This window comes from Protopterus annectens, chromosome 14.part0, assembly GCF_019279795.1.
Source record: "Protopterus annectens isolate FY-2018-M chromosome 14.part0, PAN1.0, whole genome shotgun sequence".
NCBI lineage: Eukaryota > Metazoa > Chordata > Ceratodontiformes > Protopteridae > Protopterus > Protopterus annectens.
This window is the reverse complement of record NC_056748.1, coordinates 390,439,951-390,461,898: the sequence shown is the minus strand read 5'-3', so window position 1 is coordinate 390,461,898 and position 21,948 is coordinate 390,439,951. Positions and strand designations below refer to the sequence as shown.

Here is a 21,948-nt window from a genome sequence, read left to right as displayed (position 1 = left end):
GTTGCTGGTAGCTGGGGACTCTGTCCCACAGGTTGCTGAGCAAATGAAGTTAACTACTTCAGATAAAGAAGTTATGTACTCACCATAACGTTCCATCTGAGTAGGTAACTTCATTTGTCTGCAACCGACCCTCCCATCTTAGTTCGTTATCAAAGGCTCAAGATATGTCTTCATTCAATTGACATCACTGGAACGTATTGTAACCCTTTCTAGGTTATAGAATTTCCTATTGCCTTTTTCTGGCAAACTCGATCTGCGGGTTAGAGGGAGATGGCAGGGCATTATGGGTAGGGGAGGAGCTTGGAGCTCGGATCTTTTAGCTTGGAAAGCTGCCGGCTTGGATCCGAATTGGATCCGATACCCACAGGTTGCAGACAAATGAAGTTACCTACTCAGATGGAACGTTATGGTGAGTACTTAACTTCTTTTTGTTGTGGCTTGTATTCAGGACCACGGCCGTTTGTGCCAGAAAAAAGGGTAGAACTTGCCTTTTTACTCCTTTGATACACAATAGTGGTGTGCTTTCAGTCCCTGTTTGTGATTTTGTAGGAATCTACTCCTTTCAAGACAAGGAAGTCTGTCAAAGCTGGAACAACATTTTGGCCCTATGTTGTAATCTTGTTGCTGCTATAAACTTTCTGCTTATGTCGGCCCTCTGGTTTGAGAATTAAAGGTAACTGAATCTAGTTGGAAGCCTTCCACCTATCAACTGTACCTTTCCATGTTGAAGATTTTCTCTGTTTGAATGAAGATTTGCTGTGCTATCCTACTGGATCAGTATACAAGTTATCCTGATTTACTATTGGATGCATATGTGATATGCATCACAATAATTCCACGATCAAGGTACATTTGCCAGCTATTTTGCCATCCTGACCAAAAGGGCAGAATGGTGGCCCCGCATCTACTAAAGAAGTAGTTCCTTAATGGGATTCTGTGTGTTTGCCCTCCTTTTAAAGAGGTCCTTGTTGGAAATGAGTACTGATGTGTGTTTTTAAATTGAGCCTTGTAAGTGTGAATCTAATATGAGAGATTGTATATATCAAATTACACACAAAAAGCACTTGAACCAACTTCAGTCTGAATAAGTGTGACTTTTTATTAACACAAACAAATACACTGAAAAATATATAACATCAGAGATTGGGAATGTAACTTTCTGTTAAGTACATTCCATGGTGCATTCCAAAATACATTCAGTGACTCTGTGTATAAGTAAGTGATGTTAAGTTGTCAATCTCGCCTTCATTCTTGCTTGATGGGTTCGGAGCCGATCCCTCGGGCTCGACTGCTGCTAAGCTCGAGAGTCACTTTTACCAGCTCGAGGCAGCCCCATATCCCATGATGCAAGGCGGTAAGTACCCAGATCTCGTTTGCCGCTTCGCTTATGAGGTCCTCCTTTTACCAGCTCCTGGTAAGTGATTTACTACTTTGATATTTTAGCCCCGTTTTACTAAAAACCCTTTAATTTTTAGTTTTAAGTTAATTTTAAAGATTTTTTGACAGAAATTTCCCTGTCTCTTCTTACTTTTTAGTCAACTTTACCCATCCCACCCCTGTTAGGGTGTGTGTGTGTGTTTTTTTTTAGTTATACCTTTTTGGTGTATCTAATTTAATTTAATTCTTTGACTGGTGTGTGTGTGTGTGTACACCATGTCAAAGAGAGGGTCTCAGGCTTTAAGAAGTGTGACTCGTGCTGTCAGAAGATGTCTCTGACAGGCGGTCACACTTCTTGCCTGTATTGCCTGGGGCCTCTTCACCTGCAGGACTCCTGTGCTATATGTCATTCCTTCAGCCAGAGAGTCCTGCAGGAAAGAAGAAGCAAACTGATTCTTAGGGGCCTTCTTAGCCGGAGGGCTCTCCGGCTAAGTCGGCATCCAAGTCTGCCAAATCTTCCAAGGCCCAGGCTTCTGTGTCAAAGCCTGCGGCCTCGGCTCCGACTTCGTTCTGAGTCGAGATCGGCTCGGCTGGAGCCGATTCTGGCTTAACTAAGCCCGGCACCGATGGCTATCGGTGCCGATTCTGCATCGACCGCCGGTGTCGGCTCGATCGGTTCCGACCACCATGTGGCACAGGCATCGGTGTCGGCTCCGATCGGCTCCGACACCGTTACTTTTGTGGCTGTATCGGCTTCGGCTGGAGCCGATACATCGAGGCTTCCTGTCGGCTCCGATAAGTTGTCGGCTCCAACGGGTTCTATAGTTTCATCGGTTCCGATGGCTCCTTCCAGGAAGAGGTCGAGGTCTCCTTCTTTGGAGCCGATACTTTCGGCTCCGGCTTCACCTCCTTTGGGCAGAGCCATCGGAGCCGATCTTCAAGGTCATCCAGGCTTTCTGACCATGACTTAGAGAGAGTGGTCAGTAGATTACTTAAGTCGCAGGCACTGGCCCAAATGTTACATAGTCCGTCTCAGCAGATGACTATTGGTCCACACCCCGTTACAGTTCCTCCTTCAACTCTACCCCAGAGCTTGGAGTTGGAGTCTTCGGGAATGGTTACTGCTACGGCTGGAGGACAGATACCCCCTTCTGTTCCTTCAGCCTCTACTCTTATCTCCTCTTCGAGACCTTCCTTAGAGGGATTCGGTGGCCGGGCTTCCATGGTCTCCTCCGAGGGGGTGAGTGGCATCGGACCCTTGTCCGAGCCAGCTCTTCCCCTTGGAGCCTCGGCCTTGGTGAGCTCGGCTCCGACATCTGCCTCGGAGACTTCCCTTCGGTGGTCCCTGGAGTTCCTAGTTCTTTGGAGCGGGTTCTCTCGGACCTGCCTGGGAGGGAGCATTGAGTGATGAAGAGTGTGCTGGCCACTGGTATCAGTCAGCAGTCTGTTGCCTTAGCTCCTCCCTCTATAGTGCCTGTTGACATCTCTGCCACTTCTCTTGCTACAGGACCCAGAGATCCTCCGCCTCAGGTTTCCCATTGGGAATTTCCCCTCTTCGAGGATTCTCCTGATGTTTGGAGATCCTCCTTGGAAGAGGACTTGTAAGAGGAAACATGTAGACTCCCCGAGTCTATCACTTCAGATACTGACTTTGATGAGTCAGAGGGATCCCCTAGATCCCCTCTGAGGATGTCTCCTTCTCAGACATCCTAGAACTCCTTAAACAGAGGAAACTGGCCCACCAACAATCCCTCTGAGGATGAGTCAGTATACCTAGAGGCGTTTGGATCTCGGCCCTCCACCTCCTGGGTGTCTCCGCCTTCGACCCCCTTATGCAGGTTATTGCCCGAAGGCGTGGGCAGCTCCTGACTCTGTAGAGCCAGTCCCTAGGAGGCCTTCAAAATTTATCACTGCCCGTGTGACAAGCAATTCCTCACTAAGGGTGTCCCGCTGATGCCATGGTGGTGGCTGCTGCCACCAAGAAGGAACTTGCAGATCCTTCCGTGCCGTCCATCCTCCTAATAAGGACTCTGGGACCATGGATAGGAATGGTGGCGGATGTTTTCCTCAGCGACCTTTGCTATGCGTTAGCTGAATTACCTATGTCACTTCACCGGACTCCAGAGGATATCCTTAAGGAGCTGGGTGAAGTAGTACAGAGATCCTACAGCAGCAGGGGCTCAAGAAAAATTGCTTGCAGCTAGGAACCCTTAATTCCATTGCAAACTCCTCCATGCGGCTAATATCATATGCTGCTGATGGAGCGAGTAGAGCTACAGGTACAGGTGTGGCTCTTAGGCGCCAAGCCTGGATGCGGCTATGTGACTTTGCAGATCCCTTTAAAGCGTCCTTCACAAATTCTCCCTTTGATGGGTCAGCGTTGTTTGGCGCGCAGGTGAAGGAAACTTTGACCAGGTGCGAGCAGGGCGGCAAGACGGTTTCTGCTGTAGGAGTCCGTTTTCCACCCCTTCTAGACCTTACCCCAAAGGACAGAAGGTGGCAAAATGTGGTTCCGCAAATCCCAAGGAGTCACGCCGGATTCCGTGGTCAGTTTACCCTAGAGGCAGAGGGTCCAAAAACCAGGGAAACAGAGAGCCTCTCTCTGACAAGCCCTTTCAGCATCCTGAGATGTTGCCCGGCTGTCCCTCCTTGGAGGCAGTCGGGGAAGATTATCACTGTACCCAGAAGCCTGGCATTCCCTCACTCAAGACAGATGGGTACAGTCGATCATATCAAGGGTTACATAATTCCTTTCGAAGAAAGTCCTTTCCCTCAAATTCCCTTCCAGATGTACCACCGGTCTAAGGAAATTGCAGAGTTAGAAGTCTCAAAACTACTGCAAAAGAGCCATTCAGCCAGTTACAAAGACCATTCAGAGCCGGAATCTACTCAAGGTTCTTTTTGGTCCCCAAAAGGCGGGAGACTGGAGACCAATATTGGATCTCAGCAGACTCAACAAGTCTGTGAGGAAGACAAGATTCGAATGGTCACTCTTCAGTCAATTCTGCCCTTCTTACAGAAGGACAACTGGATGTGCTCAATAGATCTTCAGGATGCGTACTATCACATCAAAATTCACAGGCAGCTCCAGGAGATTTCTCCGCTTCGGCTGGGGTCCAGTCATTTCAGTTCAGAGCCCTGCCCTTTGGTCTCACTACAGCCCCAGAGTGTTCACCAAATGCATGGCAGTGGTCACGGCTCACCTGAGGCGTCAGGGATTCAGGTGTTTCCGTATCTCGACGACTGGCTCCTTTCAGCCACCACCAGGCATCAGCTTATTCTAGCCAGGGATTACACAATAAAGCTTTGTACTCTTTTGGGCATCTCGATAAACTTCGAAAAATCATCCTTATCGCCCTGCCAGTCTATTACTTTCATAGGCGCAAACTTAAACACTGTTAGGATGTCAGCTACCCTTACAGATCAAAGAGCTTCAGACATTCAAAGTCATGTCAGGATCATTCTGGCCAACAAGAAAATACAGGCCAGAATGGTTCTAAAGGTATTAGGCCTCATGGCTGCGGCCATTACTCTTCTTCCCTGGCTCGATTCTACATCGCCTTCTTCAGTGGATGCTGTTCACACAGTGGTCGTACCAACAACTGTCGTCACCAGATTCTGGTGACACAGACTACAAAAGATCATCTTGCTTGGTGGATCCACATCTCCTCAGGTTCACCAAGGCAGGTACTTTGTACCCCATCCCGATAGCCACTGTCACCACGGATGCCTCCCTGATGGTGGGGGTCATTATCAGGGCAGGATGGTTCATGGGGCGTGGCAGCCGTTCGAGTACCATCTGCACATAAATGTCCTGGAGATGAGAGCAGTGCTTTTAGCGTTGCAAGCCCTCAGCGACTTTCTTCCCGTAGGGACAATTGCAGTCCACACAGACAACATGTCTGTAGTTTGAGTATATCAACAAACAGGGTGAACCAAGTCCTACCCCTTGTGCCGAGCGCTCAGACTATGGCAATGGGCGATCTCCTCTCATCGGTTTCTGGTAGCAAGCATATCCTGGGAAAACCAACATTGTAGCGGACAGATTGAGCAGAGCTATTCTCATGCCTCGCAGTGGTCTCTCAAGCAATCTATAGCGGAAGAGATATTTCTGGAATGGGGTGCGTCCATGTTGCGATCTTTTGCTACTCCCCAAAACAGCAAATGCCCAGACTTCTTCTGTCTCTTCCCTCTACCAGGCCATCCCCAGAGGCGGCTCTGACCCAGGATTGGCCCCAGGGACTTCTTTATGCCTTCCCTCCATTTCCTCTGATTCCTCAAGTTATCCAGAAAGCTACCGTTTTGAGAGCCAAATTGATTCTCATTGCCCTTACTGGCCTCGACAAGTTTGGTTTCCGTTCCTCCATCGTCACCTTTTGGTGCAGCCGTTGCATCTGGACCCAGTGCCAGATCTTCTGATTCACCAATCCTTTTAGGAGTGAAGACCCCCCACCTGGACTACCTCAAGCTCTCAACTTGGTTGATCCAGTTCCCTTAATGGCTAGGACTCCTGCTATATCTTCCTCGGTTAAGGCCATCCTGGTGGCGCCATAAACAGTCTACCAGGAAAATCTACAAGAGTAAATGGAAGCGCTTCTCTGTCTGGGCAGAGCACAGGAACTTAGACCCCTTCAATGCTCCTATCCCAGCAGTTCTAGACTTTCTTTGCATACCTTTGATCAAGGAGCTAGTGCTTCTACTATTAAAGTTCACTTGGCAACTATTTCCCACTACCACGTTGGAAACAATTCAGGGCTTCTAGCGCCCCTCCAAGATATGCAAAACATTCATGAAAGGAACCCTTTGTTAAGACCCCTATTAAAGATGCAGTGCCTCCATGGATCTTACCCTAGTTCTTCAAGCTCTGACTGGGCCTCCTTTTTGAACCCGCTGCTTCGGTCGACTTAAAATATGTATCCTGGAAGACTGCCTTCCTGATTGCCATTATTTCTGTTAGAAGGATATCGGAGCTTCACGCTCTTTGCAGTAAACCTCCATACATCATTTTTCATAAAGACAGGTCTCCTCAAGACTAATCCTCTTTTCTGCCCAAAGTGGCTTCAGAAGCCAACATCAACCAGTCCCTCAATCTACCTGTCTTCTTTCCAAATTTCCAAAACAAAGGAGAATACAGACTTCATTGTCTGGATGTTCACAGACAGTTACGGTTTTACTTAAGCAGAACAGCAGATCTTCGAAAATCTGATCAGCTTTTTGTTTCCTTTGCAAAATCCTGTCTGGGGAAGCCACTCACTAAGTAACCTTAGCTAGATGGATTTCCCAGTGCTTTCTCCTAGCATACAAAAGTTCTGGTCATCCTGAGCCCCTAAGAGTGCGAGCCCATTCTACCCGATCTATGGCCACTTCTGCTGCTTTCTGGTCAAGGGTTTCTTTGGATGACATTTGCTCAGCAGCTACTTGGGCTTCCTCTCATACCTTTATTACACGCTATAAATTGGATTTAATATCCAGAGGACGTGCTTCATTTGGCTCCGCAGTGCTCCGGAATATCCTCCATAAGGGCCTCCCAAGTTGCTGGTAGCTGGGGACTCTGTCCCACAGGTTGCTGAGCAAATGAAGTTAACTACTTCAGATAAAGAAGTTATGTACTCACCATAACGTTCCATCTGAGTAGGTAACTTAATTTGTCTGCAACCGACCCTCCCATCTTAGTTCGTTATCAAAGGCTCAGGATATGTCTTCATTCAATTGACATCACTGGAACGTATTGTAACCCTTTCTAGGTTATAGAATTTCCTATTGCCTTTTTCTGGCAAACTCGATCTGAGGGTTAGAGGGAGATGGCAGGGCATTATGGGTAGGGGAGGAGCTTGGAGCTCGGATCTTTTAGCTTGGAAAGCTGCCGGCTCGGATCCGAATTGGATCCGATACCCACAGGTTGCAGACAAATGAAGTTACCTACTCAGATGGAACGTTATGGTGAGTACATAACTTCTTTTTGTTGTGGCTTGTATTCAGGACCACGGCCGTTTGTGCCAGAAAAAAGGGTAGAACTTGCCTTTTTACTCCTTTGATACACAATAGTGGTGTGCTTTCAGTCCCTGTTTGTGATTTTGTAGGAATCTACTCCTTTCAAGACAAGGAAGTCTGTCAAAGCTGGAACAACATTTTGGCCCTATGTTGTAATCTTGTTGCTGCTATAAACTTTCTGCTTATGTCGGCCCTCTGGTTTGAGAATTAAAGGTAACGGAATCTAGTTGGAAGCCTTCCACCTATCAACTGTACCTTTCCATGTTGAAGATTTTCTCTGTTTGAATGAAGATTTGCTGTGCCATCCTACTGGATCAGTATGCAAGTTATCCTGATTTACTATTGGATGCATATGTGATATGCATCACAATAATTCCACGATCAAGGTACATTTGCCAGCTATTTTGCCATCCTGACCAAAAGGGCAGAATGGTGGCCCCGCATCTACTAAAGAAGTAGTTCCTTAATGGGATTCTGTGTGTTTGCCCTTTTTTTAAAGAGGTCCTTGTTGGAAATGAGTACTGATGTGTGTTTTTAAATTGAGCCTTGTAAGTGTGAATCTAATATGAGAGATTGTATATATCAAATTACACACAAAAAGCACTTGAACCAACTTCAGTCTGAATAAGTGTGACTTTTTATTAACACAAACAAATACACTGAAAAATATATAACATCAGAGATTGGGAATGTAACTTTCTGTTAAGTACATTCCATGGTGCATTCCAAAATACATTCAGTGACTCTGTGTATAAGTAAGTGTTCTCTTTCATTCAGATTGCCTTTGGCTGATTTTTCTTTTTTTCCAAACTATGCAGACTGAAAGATCAGTCCAGGTTTGAATTGTACCAGCTTGATGGACCTCTTCACATTGTTTTCCTTTGAGAAAACAACACATTAACCGTGTACACAGAAGAAAGCAGATGTGTTAAATTGCAACAGCCATGAATAATAAATGAAGAAGGACCCTATTGAAATATGCAGATTATTCACTAAAATATTTACAGTTTGCATTCTCCTTTCACCCATCTTCACCTTGTGGTGTGAACTTCATATTTGGCTTGCCCTAGTCCTTTATGAACCCAGTGGTACAGCAGCTTTTGAAGTCTTTCTCTTAGAAAAAGGCTTTCTTTGGTGGCCATCATCTCTGCTCATGAGATTTTGGTTAAGTCAAAGTAAACTTTATTGCAGTCAGATATACACAGCAGTGCACTCTGAACAAAATTACATTGATATGGTCCCCGTGCAAGACATAACACACAGTTTGACAGTAAGACTACTGCACATACAGTTACAATTAAAATATTAGCAACACAGTAAATTACTACAATTGGACAGGAAGACATTAGACAATATTATACTACTAGGTATTCCAAAGACTATGACTTCACATTGTGATGGTTTAGAATATTGCACTTCATCAGTTGTAGTATGACATGTTGTGATGTTCATACTGCACATGTATGGAGTGGTGACTCATTCCTGACTATTATACATTCGGGAAGTTATAGCATAAGAAATTAGACCCTTATCTGTTGGGAATACCACATAAATGACATCACGATCTGTACAGAGCCTTATCTGATCTTTTCTAGGTATCTGGTGTTCCTTAGAGCCAGCACACTTTTACTTCTGCAAGCAGTATCAGCATTGTCCTTCATCTAGTCTGTTGATTTCCTGATTTTTCACTGAGGAGCAGAAACTGGGAAAAAGTGATCCTTACACATTCTGGATGTGCAGTACCAGCTCAGGCTGTACCAGAAGCAAATGCATGGGTTTAGGAAGATGGATTTACATGTCCATCGCCGTCACTTCAAAGAAGGGAAAGCTGGCATTTGTCAAACAAACCCTTTCCCAACTGATTACAAACTGCATTATCTTCTGCCTTCAAGCAGCTAGCCACCTACTGGAAAATGGTGCTGTTAAATACACTCATCTAAAGGCATGGTTGCTTCCAGTATGCCACTCCAAAGGCATATCTGCTTCCAGTGCTTGTTATAAAATGTCTGTTACAGAAATTTGTTCTGCAGCCACCTGACTGTCATTTCATATCTTCACCAAGGACTGTTGCTTGGACAGTGACTGCAGGAATCCATCTGCTTTAATTACCTCATTACTTCAGGGTTTAGTCTTCTGAGTCTTTCCCTCTTCTGTTGGCTGTTTTTTTAGCTTTTGACAAGCTGGTAGCTTTTAATACTTGGAATTCTTCCCATATGAAGGCCTACATAAAAGGGTCCCAGATGGTGACTATAACGTATACTTATCTTTTGATGTTCGTGTTTCACTGTTGCAGTCATTACACTTGGGTTATCCTGCTGGCAGGCGACCCGCAGTCGGCCCGAGTTCCAAAGTCTTGGTCCGGCGTTGGTTGCTTTCGCCTCTTCCCTGACGTCAGTGCACCAGGGGTATAAAAGATGCAACCAACGCCATTTTCTCCAGTCTTTCTTGCTGTGCAGTGCCCGAAGCAAAAGCAGTTCGCAAGTGTCGGTCGGCCAACTCCTGAGATTTTCAAAATTGAGTTTCAGATCCGAAGTCTTCAGTAAAGCTAAGTGCCCCGTTGGGGAAACTTTTTCTTGCTCCATACCGATGTCAGTAAAAGTTAATAATTGTATTTCTTGTGGGAAGCAAATACCTCATAAGGACTTTCACTCTTACTGTGTTCCTTGCCTAGGCCCTGACCACGATGTTACCAGTTGTCGGTTTTGTGCTAGATTCAATAAACGCACTATTAAACGTCGGTTTGATTTTGCCTTACATTATTTTGGCCGAAGATTTAATTACATAATGCCGTCAGAACAACCGACGACCGGAATTTATAAAAAACACAAATACAAAGAAAAGGACAGGCATCCGAGGTCCAAAACCGACGAAGCCTCGGTTCTCAGTGAGGCACTTTCGCAGCCCCTGACACCCGCTACCTCAGAGCCCCAGGCCGCAACCGACAGCCACGTGGAGACACCGAGGCCTGTGGAAACTCAAGGTATTGGGCCTACGGAAACTATTCCCTCAGATGGGTCCAGAGCTGCTGAGCAGGCATCGGCTTCTGAGGGTGTTTTCAGACCTTCACAGCTTACCTTAAAGTCTACTACAGCAGCCAAGGCAAAGTCAAAGACACCATTAAAGACAAGGAAACAAGTACATTATTTTCCTGAACAGTCATCCATGCCAAAGAAACAGATGCTTAAAATGGCTGAAGACCTAATTACTTTAATCAGGGGTTCCCATCCCCCTCCTGGCAAAAGGCCTAGGCAATACACTGACTATGATTCCTCGACCAGGTTTCTATTTCCTCTGATTCCTCTTCTAATCAGGGATATTCTCCCCTCCCTATGAGGACTCTGATGCTGAAGAGTCTATACCTTCAGCCTCTCCGCCTGAGGACTATTCTTTTGGGGAAACCCTGCACACCATGAGGGAGCATTTCCATTGGGAGAGCCAGGATTATTCAGAATCCAAGAAAAGGCTCAGAGACTTCCTTTTATTGCCTCAGCACAGGCCCCTGGCTAATCACCCCTGTGCTTGATATTGTTGATGATGTTTTCTCTGAATCCACTCCGTCTCCTGATTCCTTACCCCCTGCACCAGTCAAGCCAGACAGGTATTTACAGGATCCCTGACTCTCATAAATTCCTTTATAAAAACCCTGCTGCAGACCCAGAAACAATTTCACAGGGTCCTAAAGGGGTTAAGGCTTCCACTGCTAAAAATCCTGTCCCCTCGAGTAGGGATTCCAGAGCTCTGGACAGATGGGGAAAAAAGTTTACACACTTCTGCTACTTTAGCTGTAAGGGCTTTAAATTGCCAGTTTCACATGCTTAAATATCAACAGTACCTCATGTCATTTTTAAAACAGAAAATGGTTTCAAATTCAGAAAGTCCTGACAGTAAGGAAATGCAGGATTTATTGCATGCGGTTGAACAAGTGGGAAAGCATACTCTGCAATGTGGTTTTGATTCATTAGAGGCTTCTTGTAGAGCCGCAGTTACAGGCTCTGTTATTCGAAGGCAAGCTTGGTTGAAAGAACAAAGTTTACCTGACCATGTTAAAGTAAAATTATTGGATGCCCCTCTACAGCATGATACTTTGTTTGGTGTTAAGGCAGAAGAGGTGTTAAAGAAAATGGAGGATGAAGCAAAATCAATGCAGACAGTGAAATATTTCTTACAGGTTCAACCACCTAGATTTAGCAGAAACTGGCCTTCAAACAATTGGTCCTTTCCAGTGTCAGACAGACCACAAAGAGGCAGAATCAGACACCCAAGAGGCAGATCTCAGCCCCAAGGCTCCTACAGACCTAAACAATGGGGTGCATCAGCCCCCAAAGGAGAAGACAAATCACAGCCATATAGGAAACAGTCCCAATGATTTCCCTCTACAGATGCCAAGCGCTTATCTTTTGGCAGCACCCCTAGGGGGAAAACTAGCACTTTTCTCAAAAGAATTGGCACATAATCACCCAGGACAAATGGGTACTGAATATGGTCTCTCAGAATATTCCACTTTCACACCCTTCCAAAATCAAAAGGTATGCCAGACCTGCCACAAAACCAATGGGCAGAGACACAAAAGCAGATTGCTGCTCTTATGAACATGGAAGCTATTCAAAGAGTTGCTCAGCAAGAACAGGGACAAGGATTTTACTCAAGACTTTTCTTAGTACTCAGAAAGGACAAAGCCTGGAGACCAATACTGGACCTGTCAATCCTAAATACTTTCCTGGATGTTCCAAGATTCAAAATGTTAACACTACAGCAACTTCTGCCCATGCTGGGCAAGAAGGCTTGACTAGATGTTCATCGTGTTACCCTGCTGCAGTCATCACACTTGGGTTATCCTGTCGTCAGGCGGTCCCGCAGTCAGCCGGAATTCCAAAGTCTTGGTCCAGCGTCGGTTGCTGTCGCCTCATCCTTGACGTCAGTGCGCCAGGGGTATATATAATGCAGCCGACGCCATTTTCTTCAGTCTTTCTTGTCGCGCGGTGCCCGAAGCAGTTCGCAAGTGCCGGTCGGCCGACTCCTGAGATTTTCGAATTTCAGACCGAAGTCTTCTATAAAGCTAAGTACCCCATTGGGGAAACTTTTCTTGCCTCAGACCGATGTCAGAAAAAGTTAACAATTGTATTTCTTGTGGGAAGCAAATACCTCATAAGGATTTTCATTCTTATTGCATACCTTGCCTAGACCCTGACCACGACGTCCCTTCTTGTCGGTTTTGTGCTAGGTTTAATAAGTGTACTATTAAAAGACGATTTGATTTCGCACGACACTATTTTGGTAGAAAATTTAACTACACCATGCCGTCGGAGCAACCGACTACCGGCGTGCACAAAAAACGCAGGGATAAGGACAGACAGTCCAAGCCTAAGCCAGATTCCGAGGCCTCGGCTGATCCTGTCTCCGGTTCTCATTGAGGCTCCAACGCAGCCCCTGACTACCACAGATCTGGAACCCGAGACCGCTACGGAAATTTTGACGGAATGTACCAGGTCGACGCAGCCTTTTACTTCAGGTCCTTCCGACGACTTTGTTTCTAAAGATGTCGGTGCTACAGAAACGCCATCGGTTTCTGAAGGTGTTTTCAGACCGATGACTCTCACCATTAAAGCGTTTTCTAAGTCGAAGACTCCTCCTAAATCTCAAAGGACTGCACTTCAATCTCCTGTTCAAGGCCCTATGCCTAAGAAACAGATGCTCAAAATGGCTGAAGATTTGATTTCTTTAATCAGGGGTTCACAACCCCCTCCTGACAAAAGGCCTAGACAAGAGGAAGATTCTGCTTCCTCTGAGCAAATGTCCATTTCTTCAGACTCCTCTGAGGACCAAGACTATTCCTTCTCTCCTTATGAAGATTCTGATGCTGAGGACTCTATTCCCTCAGCTTCTCCTCCTGAAGACTACTCCTTTGCGGAAACTTTACACACCATGAGGGAACATTTTCACTGGGAAGGTCAGGACTACTCTGATTCAAAGAATAGGCTCAGAGAGTTTCTTTTACTCCCCCAACACAGACCACTTGCCATCCCACCAGTTTTGGAAATTGTGGATAATGTCTATTTAGAATCCAGTTTCAACCCAGACTCTCTACCTCCTGCTCAGGCTAAGCCTGACAGATACTACAGAGTGCCTGATTCCCACAAATTTCTTTACAAAAGCCCAGTAGCTGACCCAGAGACTATCTCCCAGGGTCCCAAGGGGGCTAAGGCTTCTATGGCTAAAAACCCAGTACCTTCTGAGAGGGATTCCAGAGCACTAGACAGGTGGGGAAAAAGGTTTACACCTCAGCCACACTAGCTATGAGGGCACTGAATTGTCAATTTCATATGCTTAAGTATCAGCAATTTCTAATCTCTCGGTTAAAGCAAAGACTAACCTCCCTCCCCCAACAATCTGAATTGAAAGAAGTACAGGATCTGTTGCACGCCACTGAGCAGGTGGGCAAACATACCTTACAATGTGAAGAAACTTGAACAAAAACCACTAAAAAATACACGAGATAAGCCAGACTGTCAAGCACCCAACGTGCTATTCAAACACCAAAGTGTTCAAATAAACTGTACCAGCAGCAACAAATAAATGAACAGCAAATAATCCAAAGAACGTTTAATTAAAGCGCTTTTCATTTGCTTAAGTGTGCAAACTTCCTCAGAATTAATTCATAGTACCATAAGAACAGGTTTTATACAATGAACTAGATTGTTCAATACAGGTTAATTACCACAAAGGTAATCACTTAAAATTTAAAGGTACAAAACCTTAAAAAATAGGAAATTACCTGCTATTAAATACTAAAAAGTACATACTAATAAACAAAAAATGTTATAAAATGTAGAAAACATCCTACATTATACAAAAAACCTTATAATGTAAAAAGTCATGAAATCAGAATGATATATATTAAAAATAAAAATACCTTACAATGTGGGTTTCATTCTTTGGAGGCCTCCTGCAGAGCAGCTGTCACTTGGTCTGTTATACGTAGGCATGCTTGGTTAAAGGAACAAACTCTGCCTGATCATGTTAAAGCAAAACTACTAGATGCTCCCTTACAGCAGGATGTTCTTTTTGGAGTTAAAGCAGAAGAAGTTTTAAAGAAAATGGAAGATAAGGCAACATCTATGCAGACAGTCAAAGATTTCCTGCAAGTACAACCCCCTCGCTTCAGCAGAAACTGGCCAACAAAAAATTGGTCCTGTCCAACCACTGACAGACCGCAGAGGGGTAAATGCAGGCGCCCAAGGGGCAGAGGACAGCCACAAGCCCAGTATAAATCTCGCCAATGGGGCACTACAACACAGAAGGGAGGAGAAGACAGGTCTCAATCCACCAGAAGGCAAACTCAATGACTTGCACCTCATCTGGCCAAGCAATACTCTCTTGGCAGCCCCCTTGGGGGGAAAACTTGCACTTTTTGTAGACAACTGGCACATTGTCACAAAGGACAAATGGGTCCTAGACATAATTTTACGAGGCTACAGATTCCACTTTCACACCTTGCCAATGAAAAGAGGAATGCCAAACCTGCCACAAAATCAATGGGCAGAGGCACAAAAGCAAATTACAGCTCTCATGGACATGAGAGCCATTCAGCTGGTACCTACTCGAGAGCAAGGCCAAGGATTTTACTCAAGACTCTTTCTAGTGCCCAGAAAGGACAATGCTTGGAGACCAATTCTGGACCTTTCAGTTCTAAACACTTACAAGTACCCAAATTCAAGATGCTAACACTACAGCAGCTACTTCCCATGTTGGGCAAGGAAGCATGGCTAGTAACATTGGCCCTCAAGGAGGCATACCTGCACGTCCCTATCAGACAAAGTTGCAGAAGATACCTCCGTTTCATTGCAGGTTCAACCCATTACCAATTCTCTGCACTGCCCTTTGGCTTATCTACTGCGCCCAGAGTTTTCACAAAATGCCTGGCACCATTAATTGCATACTGCAGACAAAGAGGAATTGAAATATATCCATACCTGGACGACTGCCTCATCCAAGCAGAAAGCAGAGACATTCTCTTACATCATCTGGCCTTTGTAAAGCATCTACTAAACTGTCTGGGGTACACAGTAAATGAAAAGAAGTCAAAATAAACGAAAAGTAGTCAAAACTAGTACCCTCACAAAAAATGACATTCCTGGGTGCCAGCTTGAATACAACGGCCCAGAAGGCTTATCTTACGCCAGACAAGCAACTACAACTGACTCAGTATTTCAAGACAATGGCAACAAAGACCCAATTAACTGCAAGAAAAATTCTGCAGGCTTTGGGCTTGATGGCATCTTGCATACTAATAATACCATTTGCAAAGCTGCATATGAGGAAATTACAGTGTTACCTAAAAAGCGTATGGTCTCAACACAGCCACAGCTTGGACACAATGATATCTCTCATTCCCTGCATACAACAGGAATTTCTATGCCATGGATATTGCTTCAAATACCTCATTTGCTCACAAGTTCTGATGTAATTCTGAAGCCAGGAGGCCCAAGCACAGGGGAAGGCTTATTCGACAAATTACACCAACATGGGACAACTACAGGCATTAATGACAGTGGAACCTTTCCACATTTTTCATCAAGACAGAGTTTCTCTACGAACTAACCCTTCCTTTATGCCTAAGGTGGTTTCCAGTGTAGCTTTAAATCAAACCATCCACTTACCCACCTTCTTCCCCAATCCACAGAACAAAGGTGAGAGACTCCTGCATTCCTTGGACTTTCACAGGCAGCTTCGTTACTACTTGGACAAAACTAAGGCTTTCAGAAAAACTGAGCAGCTCTTTGTATCCTATGCTACAGCTTCTCAAGGGAAGGCTATATCTAAGCAAACCATTTCTAAATGAATAGGTCATTGCATACGTTTCTGCTATACCCATCATGGGAAACCAGTTCCTGCTACCATTAGATCCCACTCTACCAGGGCAACAGCTACCTCTACAGCCTTTCTCAGGGGGGTTCCAACCAAGGAAATTTTAGAAGCTGCAACTTGGAGTTCAGTACACACCTTTACCAAACGCTATCACTTACCTCTTTACTCTAAGTCCAGGGCGGGCTTCGCCACTGCAGTTCTGCAGGGCCTTATTGCCTCCACTAACCCTCTATGGATACCTCCCCCCTACCTTAGCTTTGGGATTCAACCCAAGTGTGATGACTGCAGCAGGGTAACATGATGAACATAGTACAGTTTTGTACCTACCATAAATGTAGATGTTCGAGTGTTCACCCTGCTGCAGTCCAGGTTACCCTCCCTCCATCCCCTCTGATCTACTTGCTAAATCTCTGCTATGCTTTACTGATATATTTGCTTATAGCTGAAGGGATTTTGTGATTGTGCAGTGTTCACTCCATTTGGTACTAATTCTGACCACCTTTTTGGGGGCACCTGACATCTGGGGCAAGAAAAACTGAAGAAAATGGCGTTGGTTGCATTATATATACCCTTGGCGCACTGACGTCAGGGATGAGGCGACAGCAACCGACGCCGGACCAAGACTTTGGAATTCCGGCTGACTGCGGGACCGCCTGACGACAGGATAACCCAAGTGTGATGACTGCAGCAGGGTGAACACTCGAACATCTACATTTATGGTAGGTACAAAACTGTACTTTTCTTGGACCTCAAGGAGGCATACCTGCATGTCCCAGTCAGACAATCATGCAGAAGATACCTCAGATTCATAGCATGCTCAATGCATTACCAATTCTCTGCACTGCCCTTTGGCTTATCTACTGCGCCCAGGGTCTTCGCAAAATGCCTGGCACCAGTAATTGCATTTTGCAGACAAAAAGGAATCCAAATATATCCCAACTTGGACGACTGCCCTATTCAAGCAGAGAGCAAGGACATTCTTCTAAAGCGTCTGGCATTTGTAAAAAGACTACTAATTTGCCTAGGGTACACAGTAAACAAAAAGAAATCAAAACTAGTGCCCTTTCAAGAGATAATATTCCTGGGTGCAAGCTTAAATACAACTGCCCAGATGGCTTATCTCCCGCCAGACAAACAAAGGCAACTGACTCATTACTTTCAAATGATGGCAACAGAAAATTTCTGCAGGCCCTGGGCTACATGGCATCTTGCATTCTACTAATTCCATATGCAAAACTGCATATGAGGAAACTACAATGGTATCTAAAAAGTGTTTGGACTCAGCATTGTCACAGCCTGGAGACAATCATAACTTTAATTCCTTGCCTACAACAGAAGTTTCAGTGGTGGTCCCAGGCCTGTCACCACAACAAGGGACAGCCTTTCACCTTACCCACAGCCAGGCAGACAATAACAACGGATGCATCGGATTATGCCTGGGGGCACATATGGCAGGAAAATGTATTCAGGGCATGTGGCCCAAGGAACAAATGCATCTTCACATCAATCAAAAAGAGATGCTAGCTGTACAGAATGCCCTGACAGCCTTCAAGGACCTTCTGCATCCAGGACAACTTTTAATAAAGACGGACAATACCACAGTTATGTGGTACATAAACAAGCAAGGGGGCGTACATTCCTACCCCCTATGCAGACAAGCCATGACTTTGTGGAACACAGCACTGACCTATCAAGTACATCTGCAGGCACAATTCCTGCCAGGAACAAAAAATACACTGGCAGACGAACTAAGCAGAAATTTCATGGATCCTCACGAATGGAAACTAAATCCACAAGTGTTCAGCATGATAACAAGGAAATGGGGACACCCAGACACAGATCTATTTGCCTCCCCTCACAATTACCAAATACAGAATTTATCACTCTCAAGCATGGAAAGTGGATGCTCTATCATTCAGCTGGAAAGGCCTGACAGTCCATGCCTTCCCTCCGATGCCTCTTATTACCAAGGTGCTCCTAAAAGTCAGACAAGAAAGGCTAAAAATTATCCTGATTGCTCCAGACTGGCCACGCCAGCACTGGTACCCAATCCTAAAGAACTTGTCTCAAGGTCCAGCTTGGCTTCTACCTCAAATTCCTCATCTTCTGGCTCAACAAGACAATCAGATTTTGCACAGTCAACTCAGAATCTTAAATCTGGCAGCATGTCAGATAATGTAGCCACTCGGACTGCACCTCTCTCTAAAGCTGTTATGGATGTCATTTTAGAAGCCAGGAGGCCCAGCACTAGGAAATCTTACACAGAAAAATGGAAGAGATTCTGTGCTTGGAACCAGGCACAAGGGCTCGAACCACTGGTCCCAAATATACCTCAGATTTTACAATGCCTAACTGAGATGCTGGACAAAGGCCTATCTTTCTCATCAGTTAAAATCCATGCTTCTGCCATTTCAGCTCATTACAATACGGGACCCCCTATTTTTTCACATCCTCTACTACGACAGTACCTCAGAGGGGCAAAAAATATAAGACCCGCAAGGAGAGCACCAGTACCAACTTGGGATCTCAATTTAGTTTTGGAAAAACTCACACTGCCTCCTTTTGAACCAGCCAGCACAGCTAATCTAAAATTCTTATCATGGAAAACTGCTGTGCTCCTAGCAATAACTTCAGCAAGAAGAGTCAGAGTTACAGGCATTAATGGCTGTGGAACCTTTCATCATTTTTCATCAGGACAGGGTTTCTCTTAGGACAAACCCAACATTCATGCCAAAAGTGGTCTCCAATGTGGCCTTGAACCAAACCATTCATTTGCCAACTTTCTACCCAAATCCCCAGAATAAAGGGGAAAAACTTCTGCACGCTTTGGATATACACAGCTACGTTTCTACTTGGACAAAACAAACACTTTCAAAAAGACTGAGCAACTGTTTGTAGCCTATGCTGCAGGATCACAAGGAAAGCCTATTACAAAGCAGACAATTTCAAAATGGATAGGACACTGCATCCGCTTCTGTTATGCACAACATGGCAAATCAGTGCCTAAGGGCATTAGGCCACATTCTACCAGAGCAGCAACCACTTCAGCAGATTTTCTCAGAGGAGTATCAACCAAAGACATTTTAGAAGTTGCAACCTGGAGCTCAGTGCACACTTTCACCAAGCACTACCACTTACCTCTCTACTCTAAATCCAGAGCAGGCTTTGCCACTGCAGTTCTGCAGGGCCTGGTAGCCTCTCCAAATACAATTTAGACCCAGCCGCCCAACCTCAGCTTTGGGATTCTACCCAAGTGTAATGACTGCAACAGTGAAACACGATGAACATAGTACAGTTGTGTACCTACCATAAATGTAGATGTTCAAGTGTATTCACTGTTGCAGTCCAAGTTACCCACCCACCATCCCCCTTTCCATTGCTGGGACTTTTCTGTACTTCTCAATTCTATACAACCTATGTGGGGTATTTGCTTGTAGATTAAGGAAATGTTTATAGTAATATATGCTTGTTTTTTGGCATAATTTTGTCTTTCCAGCCTTCCTATCTGGGGGCACCTGACACCTGGGGCAAGAAAAACTGAAGAAAATGGCGTCTGTTGCATCTTTTATACCCCTGGCACATTGATGTCAGGGAAGAGGCGACAGCAACCGACGCTGGACCAAGACTTTGGAAGTCGGGCCGACTGTGGGTCGCCTGCCAGCAGGATAACCCAAGTGTAATGACTGCAACAGTGAATACACTCGAACATCTACATTTATGGTAGGTACACAACTGTACTTTTTGTTGGGATCTACAAGGATAGTCCCTCTTTACTGGCTCACACATACCCTGCCGTCATCATTCTGTATTGAACTGCCCCTCAGACTAGCAGCTGCTTTTGGATTTCCCTTGAAGTGTGGTGAGTTATGTTTTTATTTACACTTGAAACACGGTTGGTTTCAAATCTTTTTTTTTTTTTTTTTTTTTTTTGTTATCTCCTTGATTTTGAGAAAGTGTTTGCGGAGATATGTAGGCGGTCGCGGTGGTGCAGCGGTTAGCATTGCCACCTCACAGCAAGAGGTTCTCTGGTTCAATCCTCGGCTGGGGTGCCTTCTGTGCTGAGTCTGCATGTCCTCCCTGTGGTCATGTGGGTTTCCTCCAGGTGCTGCGGTTTCCTCCCACATTCCAAAGACATGCTGTAGGTGGATTGGACACTCTAAATTGACCCTAGGTGTGTGTGCATGTCTTCTGTGGAAGATTGGGCGCCGGGCTGGCAACTTGACACTGTAAAATTCCACTGCCAATCATGAGCGGACAAGTGATCCGCTCTGGCGACCCCTAACCGGGAAAAAGCCGAAAGAAGTAGAAGTGTTTGCTGAGATATGTGGGAGAGACTAGTGAGCTGACAGGCTAGGCTGACTGCTGGTTTGCCTTGTGTCAGAATAGGGCAGGAATATCCCTGATGTGGTTGTTTTGAGGTAAATATGCCAAATTGTAGTGAAAGGAATGATGATCAAAATCTTAAACCTATTGATGAGGGGGTCCTTTTGCAGATCACTAATGCTTGAGAATGTATCTGTTTTTTTTCCAGTTGCTACTTTTGCAATAATTTGTTTGTATTGTTTTGTGTTGAGCAGCAGACCTGTTGAAGATGAAATTCCCATGAATTGTGAAGTTAACTTGAAGCTTCGAAATGAAATGATGATCCTCAGAAAGTGCTGTAATCACCCATACCTTATTGAGTATCCTTTGGATCCAGCTACTCAGGAATTCAAGGTAGTGGTTTGAATCCATGTTTGATTTATTTGGAAGACTGCAGTGCTTGCATGAAGACCATTTTTCCATTGTGTGAAAGAGCAAAGTTTTTATGTGGGCATATATTGTCTGTGTACAGTAAGGTGATTGTTACCCAATATCAAAACTCCATTGTCTGAGTGTTCTTCAGTAGTGTTCATTTTCTGTTTATCTTGTTGCAATATAACGTGAAGTTGTTCGATCTCGCCGTTTGTTCTTACACACTGGTTCGGGGCCGATCCCTCAGCTCCGAGTCGGCCACATTCCAAGCTGTGCGTCTAAGAGAAGCTCTAGGCACAGTCCATATTTCATGATCCTCTCCTGCTTAACCCTCAGATCTAGTTTGCTGCTGCAACAGGTCTCATCGTCGAGTGAGAGCTCGGGCCGGTATCCTTTTTCTATAAAAAATTTTTATATATATTTCTAAAAAGTTAAGGATTATAAGTTTTTTTCTTATCAGTATACTGTGTGTGTGTGTGTGTGTGTGTGTGTGTGTGTGTGTGTGTGTGTGTGTGTGTGTGTGTGTGTGTGTGTCAGGTTAAATTAATGTTTAGATTAGTGTTAAGAATTTGTGGGAGCGGCTGCTCCTAGGCCTTAGGCCACTAACTTCTGTCAGGGCTCTGTCAGATTTTCTCTGTTTAAATTACTTTTTCTCTTAGCATTTAACCTTGTTGATAAATATTTACCTGTTTAGTAAGGTTAGTTTTGTATATATAGATATATATAGACATATAGTGTTTCACATATTAATATTGCAGACTATAATTTCTAGGCAGGATCAAGAGGCATTGGAAAAATGTCAGAAAAAGCCAAATCTGGATTTAAGCGTTGCCAGAGTGGACAGAAAATGTTCATAACTGACAACCACGTTTCCTGCGTCTACTGTCTAGGCCGTCTCCACCTTCAGGAGGACTGCTCCATCTGCCACTCATTTAGTGGCAGAGTGATGAAGGAAAGACGCAGGAAACTTTTTGAGAGGGG

At 44.8% G+C, this 21,948-nt stretch overlaps 1 protein-coding gene across 1 annotated transcript in view; it reads left to right on the top strand.

Annotated features, from left to right (window-relative positions):
* The window catches only part of HELLS (helicase, lymphoid specific), a gene marked incomplete in the record, with an annotated part of 1,428,613 nt that overhangs the window by 792,496 nt on the left and 614,169 nt on the right, over positions 1-21,948 (top strand). The window contains 1 exon segment of the mRNA XM_044056152.1: positions 20,811-20,949. Coding sequence (XP_043912087.1) covers positions 20,811-20,949 — 139 coding nt within the window.